Consider the following 16,128-nt stretch of genomic DNA (forward strand, 5'->3'; position numbering starts at 1 on the left):
CGTTAAAGAAAATCAAGTATTAAAGAAAATACTTTTCTACGTGGTAGATAGTGAACTTCTGGGAGCTGTTGGTTCCAGGGATGGTGGAGTCAGAGAGGATCAGCAGGGTGAAGAATTTGACCAAAAAAGGTGCATAAACAGATAATAAAGGGGCTTTGACATCCATGTGTTATTTTCTGTCAGAGCATTCGTCAGCTCTTCCTCTCAGAGAAAATTAGCCTCAAGGGAACCTGAGCAAGTAAGGTATTTGGTATTTTTTTACAAGTTAGCATGTTGAAGTGAAGGCTATGAGGGAACATGGCTTTTAATTAGACATTTACTTACGGGAAGACCATAAATGGCTTTATCTTCCATGAGATCTAACTAGGAGATCCTGAACTTCAGTGGGTCCACCTTCAGTAAGGTCCTACCTGGAGACCTCCAGCTGCAGTAGCATTGCACCTATTGTCTCAGAGAAGAAAAGCTTAAAAATGCCTTAAAACTTATCTCACTGTCCTCCCAGCTCCTTTCAAGAGCTTGACTCAGATTCATTTTAGTAGGCAATCATCTCTGCAAATTCTGGCCCTGAGCTACACATGTAGAACAAAAGATCTGTCTGTCTTTCAGTGTGGCAGGTGGGAGGGATGGGAGAACCATCTGCTCTGCTTTTCCCTGAGGGCAGCGTGTGGCTGCAGTTTTTACAGCAGAAGTTGGATGCTCAGAAAGCCACAATCAGGCTCCTTCCCACAGCTGCCAGCCCTGCACATCCAGGGTCATCCTGGAGCCTTCTGAGATAAACACAGGAGCAGTTCCCAAAACTGAACAAGGATTTTGGCATTGTGGCAGAACACAGAACGTTTTCTGCTCACTCTTACTGTATCAAGCACCTCTGTTGAAGTAGTCTTTTAACTCAATGATAGCACTGTTGCAAAGAAATAATATGGGTTTAGGGAAAGAAGTAGAAGAAAAAAGATTTGTGAGAGTTTAGTCTCTTCAGAACAGACTTCATGCTCTGTGGGTGCTGGGCTGCCTCCACCCCTTCATTCCCATGCTCTTTACCAGGGTCCAGGCAGAACAGTTTTCCTGAATTAGAGAGGGAAAAAAAGTTTGGAGAAATGGGGTAGGGCAGGGTTCAATCCCCTAAAGACAGAAGTAAACATGGATACTGCAGCAAGAGCCTTCAGTTACTTCTGATGGGTTTGAATGCAAATCTTGGACTGAATCCTGCCTTGTGTTCAGTGAGGGACACTCTTCAAGCTGGTTCAGGTCCACATCCCTCTTCTCATGTCTGTAAAAAGCAAAAAGCTCACTAACAACCTTTCTGAACCCCACCAGGGTTTTATCCAAGCCAAAGGCTACCCTTCATCCACCAACGTTGAGGTGATCAATGATGGGGCAGAGTCAGCCATGTTCAAACAGCTGTTCCAGAGGTGGACAGAAAAGAACGAGACACAAGGGCTGGGCAAGGTCTACACTACCGGCAAAATTGGTGAGCATGTTGGTCCTGGTTTTGTCTTTCCTACCTGGGCTAAGCAGTAGCTGAGGGAACATCGTTCACATCAACTGTCTCCTGCCTTCAGGATCGCAAAAATCTAATGTACACTCTCCTAGTGCCTTCTGTTTTCCATCTTCTCTAGTAGATGGAAAGGATTGATGAACTGAATGACATTCAGCTCTGCTGAATTTTCTTATATGAACCAAATTGCCACTTAACTCTGAATGTAAATGTTGGCAGAGAGTCACTCCTCTCTGAAGAATTGTATGCAAAATTTCCCACTTGCAGATCTCCCAAATTTCCTTTAGAAAGGGCTAATGCTAAGCCTGATAAGGAGTTCTGCTTTCATTTACACTGGCATCCATCCAATCCCCTCCTGACGTCAGTGGAGTGATGCTGTATTTGCACTGAGTGTAAATGGTGTATTTATCACACTGCTGAAGGGAATATTACAATGCATTAACCCCAAAGACTGAACAATTCCAAAGAGAGAGAACTTGTTGATGAATGATGGGAAGGTGACAGAGATGCTGAATGTCTCCATCAATAACAGCTTGAGAGCCACAAATCTCTTTCCCTTGCAACTTCTCTCTTTTCTCTTTCCCTTGTAAGTTCTCTCTTTTCTCTTTCCCTTGCAAGTTCTCTCTGTTCTCTGTTTCTCTCTGTGCTCTTCCTAAATACTCTCTTTTTTTGTAATGAGCTGGAGAAATGTGGGCATTTTATTTCTGAAATCAGCATTTTAAAAGGAGGGAAATATTTATAGATTTGGAGAAAAATTAAGATTTTTCATTCAGGAGACCAGTAATATTTTTACCAGCTAGCCATCACTGGAACATGCTGTGTGGCCATGTCCAGTCTGTCCCAGGTCAACACTGGACTGGCTGAGCTCTTGCATATCCCAAAATCAACGTTGGTTTACTGGGGGCAGGAGCGGCTTTTTGCAAACCTGGACTGGGTTTTACTTGCTGTACAGTGGTTGTGGGTGATGATGATGGGAGGGTTTGTGCTGTGCACTCACTGGGTTCTTGTTTTTGTTCTGCTGGCGCACGCAGCCAAGGTGGAGCAGGTGAAGTTTGACACCACCCAGCTCCACGCCAGGCCTGAGCTGGCAGCTGAGCAGAGGATGGTCGATGATGCCTCTGGGGAGATCGAGGTGAGAGAGCTCCTTTGGCTGACAGAGGGTGCAGTAACCAGCCCGTTTCCAAGCATTACTTGGTTTGTGCAGCTTGGGGGAGGCTGAGGATGGACCTCATGGCAATTTACAGCATCCTCACAAGGGGCAGGCACTGGTCTCTTCCCTCCAGTGATGGGACCTGAGGGAACACCTGGAGCTTCAGTGGTGTGGTAGCCAAAGGGTTGTGCTCTCTCCTCACCTTGACTCCACTGCTGCTCACCAGGATGTGTTTTGCTCCCTAGGTGTGGAGGATTGAGGATTTGGAAATGCAGCCAGTCAATCCCAAGATGTACGGGCAGTTCTACGGGGGTGATTGCTACCTGGTCCTGTACACCTACCTGAGGTCAGGCAGACCCCACTACGTCCTCTACATGTGGCAGGTAGGTCAAAGCAGAGCAGAGGGCACTGTGCTGTGCCTGCTGTACGAGCCTAAAGCTGAAGGAAGCAATTGCACACAAAAATCCCAACCCAAGCACCCAGAACTCAAACACACTTCGCTCACCAGTTTCAAATATCCCAAGCTGTCCTTTGTAGGTAGCATGGACTCTGATCCCAAACTGGCATCAGACTGAACACCAGCAAAATCAGACAAAAAGACTGAAGAATGATGGAGCTTACAGTGCTGAGGTCAAAGTTTGGAGTCAGGCTGTCCCTTAAAACCTCAGTTCCTAGAGTTCTGTGGGTAAATGGATACCTCTGCTTTCCTTTTTGAAGTATATTTTCATGCAGAGAGAAGCTTCAAAAATGGGACTCTAAACTCTGCAAAACCAGAATGCAAGTGAAATTTAAATATCTGAACGTTTCAGCTCTGATCTCATGACGTTACACACTTCGGGATTGGCAGGTGTCGAATTGTGCAGAGGTTTGTACCCTTGCTCTCATCACGCTGTGTGTGTCACCCCCCTGTCCCCCAGGGCCGCCACGCCTCTGTGGATGAGATCACTGCCTGTGCCCTCAATGCCATCGAGCTGGACAGGAAATATGGGGACGAGGCCGTGCAGGTGCGGGTGACAATGGGCAAGGAGCCCAGGCACTTCCTGGCCATCTTCAAGGGCAAGCTGGTCATCTACGAGGTGAGCTGGCTGTGGGAGGTGGGAGCACCAGTGATGGCTTGGCAGCTGCAGTGGAAGCAGTCCAATAAAAATGGGCTGATACTCAAGAAAGGAGCCTGCCAGCCCTGCACAGGCTGGCAGAGGGGACATTTCTAGTATTCCCCAAGCAGTTTGAGCACTGTTGGAGTAAACACAGTCCTGGATTGACCCAACTCAACTGAGCTCCATCTGTGTGAGGTTCATTCCGGCCCTGTCCCAAAATATTTTGCAGAGTTAGAATAAGGCAGTTGTCCTGTGAATTACCAATGCTGCTATCCAGAGAGGGTCTTTCAAAATATCCTACGAACGTGATTTGAATTGTCCTCATCTGAATTACATCACATAACTTCCAACCCACTTCACTTGCTGCTGTGACATCTGTGATGGAGAAATTCCACCTGTGGCTGTGGGAGAGGGGGATTGCCCTCAGCTCTCAGTGTTGGTCCCACTATGTGGTTTCCTTGGCAGGTGTTCAGTTAAGATGAGCACAGCTGGAAATCAGGGTACAGATGCCTTGCCCAGTTTGCATGGCAAATCCTCTGCAGACACCAAGATCTTGAGGATCTTGATAGGAGCTGGTCAGGACTCTGTAATCAGGGAGAAATGTGGGAGTTGTGCCATGTAGGTTTCATTCTGACCTGGAATCAGTGCAGAACCATGGTCCATCACTGCAGCAGTGGGCAGGGCTGCGAGCCCAAAGCCTTCCTCAGAGCAGTCACACTGTGGATCTGTGTCCTCCTCACGTCCACCCTTCCCTCTGTCCTTGCAGGGCGGCACGAGCCGGGCTCAGAGGAGCAGCCCCGAGCCAGCAATCCGCCTCTTCCAGGTGAGGGGCACGGATGAGGTGAACACAAAGGCCACAGAGGTGCCAGCCCGAGCCTCCTCCCTCAACTCCAACGATGTCTTCCTGCTGGCCACCAGCCAGGTCTGCTACCTGTGGTGTGGGAAGGTGAGTCTGCAGAGACACGCGGGGAGGAAGACAAAGGGATCTGAAATGGGTGAGGTGGGGCTTGAGTCTCCTGCCTCTGCTCGGTCATGGAGATGAACCCTTGGCCCATTAATTCAGTGGAGAAACAGCCTCAGGTTGTTCCAGGGGGTGTTAATACTACATATTACAAAATATTTCTTCACAGAAAGGGATGTCAAGCACTGGAACAGGCAGCCCAGGGCAATGGTGGAGTAAAAAGTGTTCAAAAATGTGTGGATATGGCACTTGATGACATGATATAATGGTGCTGAGCTGATGGTTGGACTTCATGATCTTAAAGGTCTTTTTCAACCTTAATGATTCAATGATTCTGTGAGGAAAGTGCACCCAGGAAAGGTCTCTGTCTGTGGAGGGTCAGCAGTAAAAGTCTTCTCTACAAAAGTAACCCATGTTGGGGTTCACCTCACCTCGTTGTAGGTGTTCATACAGCTTTCATTCAGATAAATAAATCATCCCAGATTTCCCGGCTGCAAGAAATCAGGATGAGAGCAAATTCATGTGTCTGGTTTCAGTCATGTGCCAGGATGAGATGGTAGATCAAACCAAAGCACAAAAGTTGTCCATGTCCCATCCCTGGAAGTCTTCAAAGCCATGTTGGATATGGCTTGGAGCATCCTGTTTGAGTGGAAAGTGTTCCTAATAATCTTTAAAATCCCTCCCAGCCCAAATAATTCTGTGAGTTTTGCTCTAAGTGACTTTGGCTGCACTAAATGTCCCTTCAAGGACTAGAAATGGACTCTGAGTGATCAGCTCAAGAGCACTCAAAAACGTCTGAAGCTCTCCAGGGGACCAAGCCAGCTTTTCCCCATGGATAATTTTTGCCAGTCTGCCCCTAACTGCACCTCCATCTTTTATCCTGGACACAGGGATGCAGCGGAGATGAGCGGGAGATGGCAAAAATGGTGGCTGACATCGTTTCCAGGCGGGACAAACACACCATTCTGGAAGGACAGGAGCCTGCAGAGTTCTGGGAAGCTCTGGGAGGCAAAGCACCTTATGCCAGTGAAAAGAGGTAATAGTGGCCTGCTTGTTCCTCTGGGCCTGGCCAGGGGACATTAGGCAGGAGATCAAAACTTTTCAGGGAAGTGAATACTTTGATACTGTGTCCTCAATAAAGGGAGCTCCAGGCCAGAATATCACCAAGATCTTGGTCAGAAACCACACCAAGGTGTTTCTTTCCTGGCTTTTGGGCCAGGGGTTCTCCTGAATTGGGAGCTACAGATCCAAAGCCTGTGGACAAGGGTGTGCTACATCCTCCTTTCTCCCCAGTAAACCTATCCCATATCTTGTCCTGAGGGCTGCAGGAAACACATGCTCCATTTCCAGCCATCATTAGCAGCAGCCCCAGGAGAATAATGAGACTAGTTCTGCTTTTGGACAGCATGGATTCCTCCAGCCCTCTGGGCCGGTGATGGTTTCCTCTGCAAAAAGTGATCTGGTGTGGCTTTCACCACAATGAGCTGACATCAAGCTCATTGCCACAATGAGGGAAGGGTTCTGCTTTTGCCTTTTTGTGTGGAGAAAAAAATTACCTTTGAAAGTCATTAAAATGGTCTGAGAATCCCCTGCAATCTGACATTGCTGACTTCCAGGCCTTTAGATGAGTGTTGCCATGTTCCACCTCTTCCTTCAAGGCCACAACAAGTAGCTTCAGGGCCCTGCAGTAAGCCAGGAGGGAAAGATTTCCACCTGTGTTGCTTTTTCCCTCCCCTGCCATGCATGAGGCAGGTTCCAGGAGCAGGTGACACACTACCAGCCTCGCCTCTTTGAGTGCTCCAACCAGACAGGTCGGTTCATCATGACGGAGGTGGTCGGGTTCTGCCAGGAGGACCTGGATGAAGATGATGTCATGCTGCTGGACACATGGGAAGAGGTCAGAAAAAGCCTCCTCCCCTTCTCCTCAGACATATTTTCAAACAGGTTGTGGCTTTAGTTGGTGTTTATTGAGTTGGATCTTGGCCCACAACTGGGTTCAGCTACCTTGAAATGTACAAGAGCTGTCACCTGGAATATTTATGCTCCATGCAAAAGCAAAATCTTCCTTGGCTGGGGGTAAATTTGGGCTCAGAATCACAGGGGAAAACACGTTTCCAGTCTTTTCTCTGCTCCCACTGGCAGGGGAGAACAAACAGCTGTGTCTGCACAGGTTCTGATGCCTCACTGACCGTCAAACCTTCTCCCCTTGCAGATTTTCCTTTGGGTTGGCAAAGCCTCCAATGCCCAGGAGAGGAACGAGGCCATTGCCTCAGCTAAGGAGTATCTCAAGACCCATCCAGCTGGGAGGGACCTGGCAACTCCCATCATCCTGGTGAAGCAGGGCTATGAGCCCCTCAACTTCACAGGATGGTTCAACGCTTGGGACCCCTACAAATGGAGTGTAAGTTGCTGGAAAAGCCCTGTGGTGTCCTCAAGGGTGTTGTTGTCAGTGATACAGGATGCACAGAGTGAAACCTCACTAGGAAATGTCCTGAGTTAACAAAATCATGGGATGGCTTGGGTTGGAAGGGGTCCTAAAGATCATCCAGTTCCAGCCCCCTGCCATCTGCAGGGACATGAGTTCCTGGTGCTGTCTGAGCAGCTTCTGCTCCTTCACCAATAAAAAAGTACCTGTGTGGTGAAACAGAGGCTTTTGCAAATGAATTCACAATATTCATATTTTCATAAATATTAGGTTCCAAATCAAGTTTTCTATTTAATCCAGAAAGAGGTGGGGACTATGAGCAGTAAAATCAAGTTCAGAGGGAAAACAGACACACCCACACCATAAAGGGGAAAAAAAAAACCAAACCAAAGTAACTGAAGTTTTTTGTTGAAAGTGCAGCCACAGAGGCAAATTTATGAGCCAGCTTTAAGGGCAAACTGTGATGAAGTGAAAGATGTGAGCAGACAGGTCTCATGTTCAGGTTTTTGGAAAGCCCATCAGAGCTCAGGAGCTCCTGAGCAAGGTCACCCTGCAAAAGCAGAGTTACAAATACCAGCTCCTCTTTATGTAGAAATGGAAACCTGCTCCAAGAGATGACTGGGAAGGAAAAATTCCTTTCTCCCCTCTTTCCCCAGGAGTCCACACCGCAGGAAAACTCTTACAGAGATATTTTATTTCCTGTATCTGGGTTTGCATTGTCTTTCTTCCCAATCCATGTGGTGGTGGATCCAGTCTTGACAGCTGGATCTGGAGAGATAAGACAGCAACTCACAGTGACCCTTAAAATATTTTGATACTTAGAACAAAGGTCAAAACTTGTGGGCTTGTTTTATTTTTTTTTTTTTCCTGAGAACTGCTGAAAAACAAGGATACAGCTCATAAAATATGTGCCTCTAAAAATATCCCCTGTAGGCAGCTTCAGCAACTACAGACAAGCCATCCAAACTGTTGACATCCCAGAAACATCTGGTGTGTGTTCTTTGCTCAGTTTTGGGTCTAAATCTGTTTTCTCTGCAGTCCATGTGTTTATGTTGCTTGTTCTTGTTGGGAAACTTTGTTGGATGATTCTGTTAAGAACTGACATCTCCTGGCTGCTTAGGAAAACACAGTCATGAGCTTTGCCAATTTATCTAGCATATTCCATTTTTTTAAATAAAAAGTAAGAGGTATCTGGCAATACATGACACCTAATTACAAGCAGTAAGGACTTGAGGCTTTGAAAAAATATGTTGTTTGAGCTAAATGAATCAGGAAAGTTGGAAAAAAGGAATACTTTCAGGCATTGCAAGATTCATCAAAAATGTAAAAGGTTTAAATCCAGCAGTGAATATTATTTCTCTTCATTTGTCTTCTGCTCCAAAGTCTTTACATTTCCTGGTTTCACCTTTTATTGTACAACTGAAAAGGCTGAAGTCCATTTTTTTAATTTGCTTTCAAGTGAAAGCTCAGAATCTTCTGATTGCAGGGGCTGGGGTTTGCAGGAGCTGCCACACCAGTGGCCATCACTGGGCTTTAAAATTCAGGGTCTCCTGACCCAGGAGTGTGGACTTAAGACCCAGGAGTGTGTGTTAGAGACCAGGAGTGTGGGCTAAAGGCATCCATGGCTCTCACAACTTTCTCTTTCCCTTTAGGATGGCAAATCCTACGAGGAAATGAAGAACAGCTTGGGAGACGTGTCGGCCATATCCGAGATCAAAGTGGTGAGTTGTGTTGTAGCCATGCAAGTAGGAAACACCTGGGTTCACACACCACCACATCCCCCAGCCTGTTTGCACCAAGGAGGGGACACCAGCATCGGGGCAGGGATGGGAACCTCAGGCTGCCAGCATCAGAGCTGTGGGAAGCAGAGGGAGATGTGATAAATTACCCATAAATACACCCAGACCTGCTGGGCCTTCTCCAGTCCTGCCCAGAGGCATCTGTGAGCAGGACATTGTCCAGCTGCTCTAATGCAGAACAAATTAAGGTGTGTGCAGCTCTTAGAGGGTGTAGTTAAGTGTTTTGTGAATAGTTTACAGTGGTGGAGCCCCTGAGACCTCAAACAAGAATCCCCTGGTCAAGAAGGGCACGGCCCAGTGGGGGATCCTCAAAGTAAATGAGGTCCCAAAAGTCCCAAATGCCATTGTCACATGGGTCAGTTCTGCCCTGGGCAGGGTCAGGATGAAGGCTGGAAGGAAGTGGCAGGTTTGGATGAGGAGAGATGGCTCATCAGGGAGGGGTGTGCAGGTGATTTAGATGTTTTAGACATGGTAGACATCTAACCTCACCTTCTGTCGTCCCACATGTGCCTTCCCCTGATGTTATCTTGAGAAGAATGAGACTGCTGTAAGTATCCTCAGTTGTTTGTAAGAGCTCTCATTAGTGTGTGCTTTTAGCAGTCCTAACACCAAGGTGTAGCATTTACAGAGGCACTGCACTAACACTTTAGTTGGGACTTTCCCCTTGCTGCTTTGGAGCTACAGATAGTCTGCGCCAGAAGCAGTCTCCCTCAACCCCAGCAGGAAGATCCTGGGCTCATCCCCAACTTGCTCTGCCAGAACATCTCATCATGACGTGCTTTCCTCCGTTTGGCAGGACCTGAACAACCTCAGCCTGAACAAGAGAACACTCAGCACGACCAGCCTGGCTGGTTCAGCCACAGCAAATGCCTCCTCGGAGTACAAATCTCACTTCAGCCACGGCGACAGCAACAGCAACAGCTACAACAGCAACAACTACAACAGCCACAGCCACAGCAGCCCTGCCATGGTGCCCAACGGGGAAGGGGTTTACTCCCGAGAGGTGCTGATGCACAGGACGGTGGATGAGCTTCCCGAAGGCGTGGATCCCACTAAAAAAGAGGTGACAGCTTTGCTGCCTTGGTACCTTTCTAACTCAACCTGCAACTGGCTAAGCGTGCTTTAGGACACCCAGCCCTGCTCAGACTCAAGGGGACACTGGCAGCACACACAGGTGTCACCAAAAGCAGGAGATTTGTGTGAGGAAGTTCATAGGACCATAGAATGGTTGGGTTGGAAGAGACCTTAAAGATGGTCTAGTTCCAAACCCCTGCTGTGGAAAAGGACACCTTCTGGTGGTTTTAGCTTAGTTGAAGTAATTTGGGGTTCCTTTGGCAGAAAAAAAAGAAAAAAAATAGCACCAAAAAAAGAATTTTAGGTAGTAATTTTTGAAAAATGTTTTCTTCTGGTAGAATTGTTTAGCTCTGCCACTCAACTTCTGTCCTCAGAGGGACAGGGGGACAAGGTGACAGAGCTGAGAACTAAGCCAGAATTTGCATTTTACTTGAGCTATAGGTGAGTGTTTTCATTTGAAACTCCTCCCAGAAGAGGTTTTTTGGTTTTTTTTTTAATTGTCAGAGAGCGTGCATTTCAGTGATTTTCAATTTCAGAAGAAATTACACATCCCAGATTTCCAGTCAGCCCAAGGATTTTGGCAGTGTCTGCAGCTGAATCCAAGCAAGCTGAGGGGGGTACAGAGTATTGATTCCCTCTATTCCCTGTAATCTTGTTTGACCAATGTCTTGCCCAACAGATCTGGCAAAGGCCAACACCCACAGCCATGATCCACAGCTGGGCTCTGAATGGCTTCTTCTACCCAAAATACCAGGAAAAAACTCAACCTCCCATTCCCACAGGGCCTTTGTCAGCATCCCTGATGAGCCTGCTTTCTGCAAACCCTGTATTTCCAGCAATGGGAGTGAAGATTTCCAGTGAATATTTCAGGGGAGGGGACTGAGTGAGGGGGAGATGCTTTCACTGTGAATCACTGCCTAAAACTCTGGCCAGCAGAGCTTCCCTGGTGGACCATAAATTGTCCTGGCCACAGTATGAACAGCAGGGGCTAAATTCCAGCCAGAGCAAGATAACTCCTCAGAACTGGAACATCTCTTTGGGCTGATGGGTTTTTATTCCCCTGGTGCTTTGGGAAGTGGGATGAGGAGCAGTGGGCTGGGATGTTGCATTTCCCAGCACAGAGAGGACAGGGAGCTGAGCAGGAGCTGTTGGTCTGGAGTCAGAGGTCAGCACTGGCACAGTGGGGAGGGGATGCAGCCATGGGGGTGTCCAGGCTCTGCCAAAGCCAAAGCTGACCTGTCCTTTCTCTCTCCTCACTGCAGTGCTATCTCTCCGATGCTGATTTCCACGATATCTTTGGGAAGTCCAAGGATGAGTTCTACCAGATGCCAAAATGGAAGCAGCAGAACGAGAAGAAACAGTTTGGACTCTTCTGAGACTGCAGGGGGCATGTGATGACTTAGAAGCTGCAGGAAAGAAGTGCAGGCATTTCCTCAGTGATCCCAACCCCGCACCCCCATCCAACGCAGTTATTCCAGCAGCCACTGTTCAGGGCATGGCTCCTTTCTCCCTGCAAACCCAGAACCCCAGGAGGAAAAACCTTTTTCAGGAGCAGCTTGACAAGATGTTTTTGCCTCTTTCTGACACTTTAATGCTGATAGCCATGAAGACAAGTACGTGCCACACAACTGCATTGTAGCCTCATCTTTCCTCTCCCTTTTTGCAAATTGCCACATGCACGAGGCCATGATCTTCCTTCATTTGTAGAAGTTTAAAGTTAGCCAAGACAAAGGCCATTTGCAGCTGCTGTGTGAATTCTGGGGTGGGAGAGGATGGGGAAGCCCTCAGAGGATGGAGGGGGAGCCTTGAGGTCAGGAAAAAGCCAGATGCCTGATGAGGAACTCTGTGGAGTGACACCAGACAGTTCTGCCCTTTCTCACCTTGTAGAACAACTGCTCACCAAAAAACAGCAAGAATCAGTTCTAGATTAACATGCATAGCCCAGGGCAGGTAAAACACATGACAACCTGGTTTGGAGAAAAAAGCACTTATTATGAGCATATTTATTGGCATATTATTAGTTTCTAGAGGATGACACTGAAGGTTAGACACAAATATCAATTTTTGACTGCCAGACAAGATTCTGTCTATATTTTTTCTCATTCAGACAGCATCTGCAATCTCACCTGGCCTCCCTGACTGTGGCCAGGTGAATGTCAGAGTCCACCTGGCCACAGACCAGAGGCTTGAGGAAGCCAGGAGGGTTTTGGGTATGACCTGAGGCAGAGGGTGTCCTACTGAAGCTTTTATCAGGGCTCCATCCCTGTGATGTCCGTGGGGCTGAGAGTGCTGGTTCCACACTGTGGGATCAGTCTGACTGGGGAGGGCAGTGGGAAATGTGAGCAATCAGTGATTACAGGATAAAACTGTAAGCTAAAGGAAGAAACACCACGTTAAAAACTCAGACAGTGTGGGTTTGCAGCTTTACTCCATTTCCAACCTGATCAGTGATTCCAAATAAACATCCAGCAGCAGCACTGTAAGTGTCCTTGATCAGCATGGGGATTGGGATGGCAGCAGATAAAAAGCTCTGCAGGGCCACAGATTCTTCAAACACCTGGTCATCAATGGAATTTTGGATTTTTTTGAAAAGAGCAAACTGAGGAGGTGGGGCCCCTTCTGTTCCCAAGCTCCAGGTAGCTCAGGCCATTTGTCCCCCCATGCCCACGTACCCTGCTCCTGAAGCCCTTGTTGGCAGCAGTACCTGGCAGTTCAGCAGCTGGCCTGACTGCCCAGCCCTGCTGCAGGGGTGTGGGCATGGAGCTGGGGAGCTCCAGGCTGTTGATTGAGGGGCAAAGAGCTCTCACTCAACATCCAGAATCACATCATTGTGCAGAAGTGTCACAGTCTGGCTGGGCTGGAGAACTGTGTGTTTAAGAATTGGTAGTTAACTCAAATAAACCTCAAGCCCATTGTTTTGGTCCCACTTCATCCCATTTCTGCTTGAGAGTCCAGCCCAAAACCCACTGGAACGCCCTGTGCAGAGTAAGTTAAGCACCAAGCAGAGACACAAATCAGCTGAATTACCTGTGATTGCTCCTGTTGTGTTCACAAGAGATGCAATCAGTGCACATTACCCATGTTTCAACCTCTGTTGGCCCTGCTGGAATCAGCAATATTTGCCTTGCCTCATTGAGGAGTGCTGCTGCCAGCTCCCAAATTAATGAGTTGTATGTGCTCCTCAGTAAGATGCAGGAATGCCACCTACCTGTGGCCCTAATGAGCTCCACACAATCACAATACCAGCCAAAATACAGTCAGATTATAGAGATTAGGCCAGTTTACTGCAAATTCCTTTAATTCCTGTGGCCACCACACTCACCAACAGAAGTGCTCCTGCCAGCACTCGGGAACCAGCCTGGGATTTCACAGACCATGGAGCCTTCTGATACCTGGGCCTGATGGAAACTGCTGCTGCACTCCTCTTCTCATGGGGGAGTTGCTTTTACTCCCACCTCTGATTTCTGAGAGATCCTCTCCCTCCTCCTCCCTTTGGTGCCTTTTGCTGGGATGTTGGTGGCCATGTCCTGTTTCTGCTGCTCTTTTCCTCAGAGCTCTTCCCTCCAGTGGGGCTCCAGCACTTTCTGATCTGATCAGAGATGAGCTCACGTGATAACAACATGGACATGTCCCTTCCTTTGGGGAGAGAGACCTTGCAGCATTGTCACCATGTCCTGCCCACCCCATCTCCATCTCAGCTCATTTCCCACCTGGCTATAGTAGCTTTCCCCAACTGTTCTATTTTGATACGGGATGTGTTTTCATCCTATGGATCTTGCCTACCTTTAAGTGCAAAACAAGCAGAGGAAAACCTCTGTGCAATCCTCTCTGTGCAATCCATCCAAGCTCACCCTGACCCTGGACCTCCACTTCTCTAGTGCTGGCCACATCAGACAGGTGAGGGCTTTAGCTCAGTAATCCAACTGAAATCCAACCCTGCCACCCAAAAAATGCATGTAATAAATTCACAGCCAATCCAGCAGGCTGATCTGACCTCACAGAGGAACAGAATCACAGCATGGTTTGCATTGGGAGGGACCTTAAAGATCATCCAATTCCAATCCCCTTCCATGGACAGAGACACCTTCCACTATCCCAGGTTGCTCAGAGCCCGTGCCAAAGTGGCCTTGAACATTCCCAGTGATGGGGCATGCACAGCTTCTCTGGGAAACCTCTTCCAGTGTCTCGCTGCTCTCACAGGGAAGAATTTCTTTCTAATTTTCCCCACAAGAGCTGGTGTTAATACGAGTGAGGGGGCAGGAACATTTCTCACCACCTTCACCTCTGCTTTTCATCCCATGGCTCCCTAAAACAAAGTGCTGAGAGCACACTGGCAGCAGGGACCAAACTCAGGCTGTTCCTGCATGGGAGTCAAGGGTGTTCCATCCCTGGCCTTCAAATGTGTCCCCAAAATGTGCCAACGTGCCCCATTCCAGAGGTGACCTGGGAGACCTCGTGTCACTGCAGGGCCCCCTGCTCTGCCTCACTGCCCACTCTAGAGCTCTTCCAGCTGGCTGGTTGTTAATGCAATATCAGCCCTTGAGGTGTGGGTTTAATTCACATTTAATCTGGCAATGGTTTACATCACACAGTATTGTAGTCAAGAGGAAAAATCAATGTGTCCAGCAATGTTTACTGCAGCATAACAAACTCCAGGGAGGGCTAAAAGAAACCCAGCTTTGCAGAGGGCCTAAGAATCACTAAATCCAGGCTGTTTTGGACTAAAAATATAAGACGACCAGAGTATGCTGAAAAGGACATTAACATCTTTGGTATCAGCCCCTTGTCTTCACCACCAGGGATCAAAACCCCAAGGAATCCTGATAATTTAAGAAATCAAGCAGGTCTATCTCCAAATTCATGCATGCTGCATTCAAGTAGGACAGAGAGGCAAATAGTGACAAGTAATTGAACGCTTCCAGAATTTGTTTTAAACTTTTAATAGTCTAACATACTGTTAGCAACACAGTTGGCACTTCAAAATATATATTATTTTATTTCAACAATATTCCCTTAACTCTCTAGTTCTACTTGAAGACAAATCACTGCTTGCCATAAATACTGTGCTGTTCTCAAAACATTCTCGTGCTGGGTTACCTCTGCAGTGCAACTGGGACCTCCTAGCACTTACAACATTTACTTCCTCTCTGTTAAAAAATGACATTTTTTCTGTAAAAACACAAACAAAGTTTCACTGTATTAAAAAAAAAAAATAAGAAGAAGAAAAAAAGCCCTGCTGGCAGTAGAGCATATTCCCACTGTCTTTGGCAAAAGACCTTCTCTGAGGTCCCTTTGAGTGGGTTTTATTTTGGGTCAGAGGGAAATCTGCTCTTCGGCAGCTTCTTTCTCCTTCACAGGGTGAGAGCTAGGCTTTGAATGCAAAGTGGCCTGGCTGAGAGCCAGGCACACAGGCAGAGTAGTGCTCATGTATTTTTTATTACAACACAAAAGGAAACTCGGGTTACATAACACGGGGCTTTGTAGTGCAGCTTTCTTTTTTAATCTGTAACAGAAAGGAGGGGAATGGTGTCCCCGTTCAGGGCTTCCTATGGTGAAAGATGGCTGACACCTGCAGTTGCAAGCAGCTACCTGGCACCTGGCCACTGATTGCAGTGCTGAGGGAGACTTTTCCTTGCACAGATGTTGGGGGCTTTGCCCAGATGCCTGACCGAGCCCAACCCAAGAGCTGTACTTCACTAAAAAAGGAGTCCCTATCCTCTCGCTAAAAGCAACATTAAAAAAAAATCGAAATAAAGTGAACTAGAACCACAGCTGGATTGGTTGAACAGGTATAAAAGGATTAATCTCATCAGCAGCATTAGGATGTTTCCAGCAGCAGGGAGAAGGTTGTTTCACATCGGGGATCCTACGGAGCACCGAGTGCTGCTCCAGGGAAGGTGCTGGGGACTGACCCTGGCACTGGCAGGGCTCACACACTGAATTCCTTCCAGGTCTGTAAGGAGGCTGTCTGTGGCCTGGAGGAGCCAGGCTGCTAATCACAGTCCTGGATGTTGACGTAGACAAAGAGGGTGGAGGAGGAGTACGGGTCTCCGTTCTTGGTCAGGAGATGGATGTGGCGGTAACCTGGAAGCAGAGACACAGATGGAAAAAGGTCTTCGGTCCATTT

General features: G+C 47.7%; 2 protein-coding genes across 4 annotated transcripts in view; one reads left to right on the plus strand and one right to left on the minus strand.

Annotated features, from left to right (window-relative positions):
- VILL (villin like) overlaps positions 1-12,478 on the plus strand; it is a 34,236-nt gene extending 21,758 nt beyond the window's left edge. Inside the window, exons 10-21 of one of the 2 annotated variants that reach the window (XM_039726525.1) lie at positions 1,315-1,468; positions 2,527-2,627; positions 2,891-3,028; positions 3,563-3,721; positions 4,509-4,688; positions 5,594-5,739; positions 6,456-6,600; positions 6,916-7,104; positions 8,781-8,849; positions 9,463-9,474; positions 9,724-9,990; positions 11,264-12,478. In XM_039726525.1, coding sequence (XP_039582459.1) covers positions 1,315-1,468; positions 2,527-2,627; positions 2,891-3,028; positions 3,563-3,721; positions 4,509-4,688; positions 5,594-5,739; positions 6,456-6,600; positions 6,916-7,104; positions 8,781-8,849; positions 9,463-9,474; positions 9,724-9,990; positions 11,264-11,377 — 1,674 coding nt within the window. In that variant the 3' untranslated portion in view covers positions 11,378-12,478. The remainder of the gene's footprint in view (positions 1-1,314; positions 1,469-2,526; positions 2,628-2,890; positions 3,029-3,562; positions 3,722-4,508; positions 4,689-5,593; positions 5,740-6,455; positions 6,601-6,915; positions 7,105-8,780; positions 8,850-9,462; positions 9,475-9,723; positions 9,991-11,263) is intronic. The other variant, XM_039726526.1, reaches the window with a different exon arrangement.
- Positions 12,479-14,925: 2,447 nt separating this feature from the next.
- Positions 14,926-16,128, minus strand: part of PLCD1 (phospholipase C delta 1) — a 52,548-nt gene continuing 51,345 nt past the window's right edge. For both annotated transcript variants that reach the window (XM_039726529.1, XM_039726528.1), the window contains exon 15: positions 14,926-16,085. In XM_039726529.1, the coding sequence (XP_039582463.1) occupies positions 15,994-16,085 (92 nt within the window). In that variant the 3' untranslated portion in view covers positions 14,926-15,993. The remainder of the gene's footprint in view (positions 16,086-16,128) is intronic.

Source organism: Passer montanus, unplaced genomic scaffold (assembly GCF_014805655.1).
Source record: "Passer montanus isolate IOZ18808 unplaced genomic scaffold, ASM1480565v1 scaffold59, whole genome shotgun sequence".
Lineage (NCBI taxonomy): Eukaryota > Metazoa > Chordata > Aves > Passeriformes > Passeridae > Passer > Passer montanus.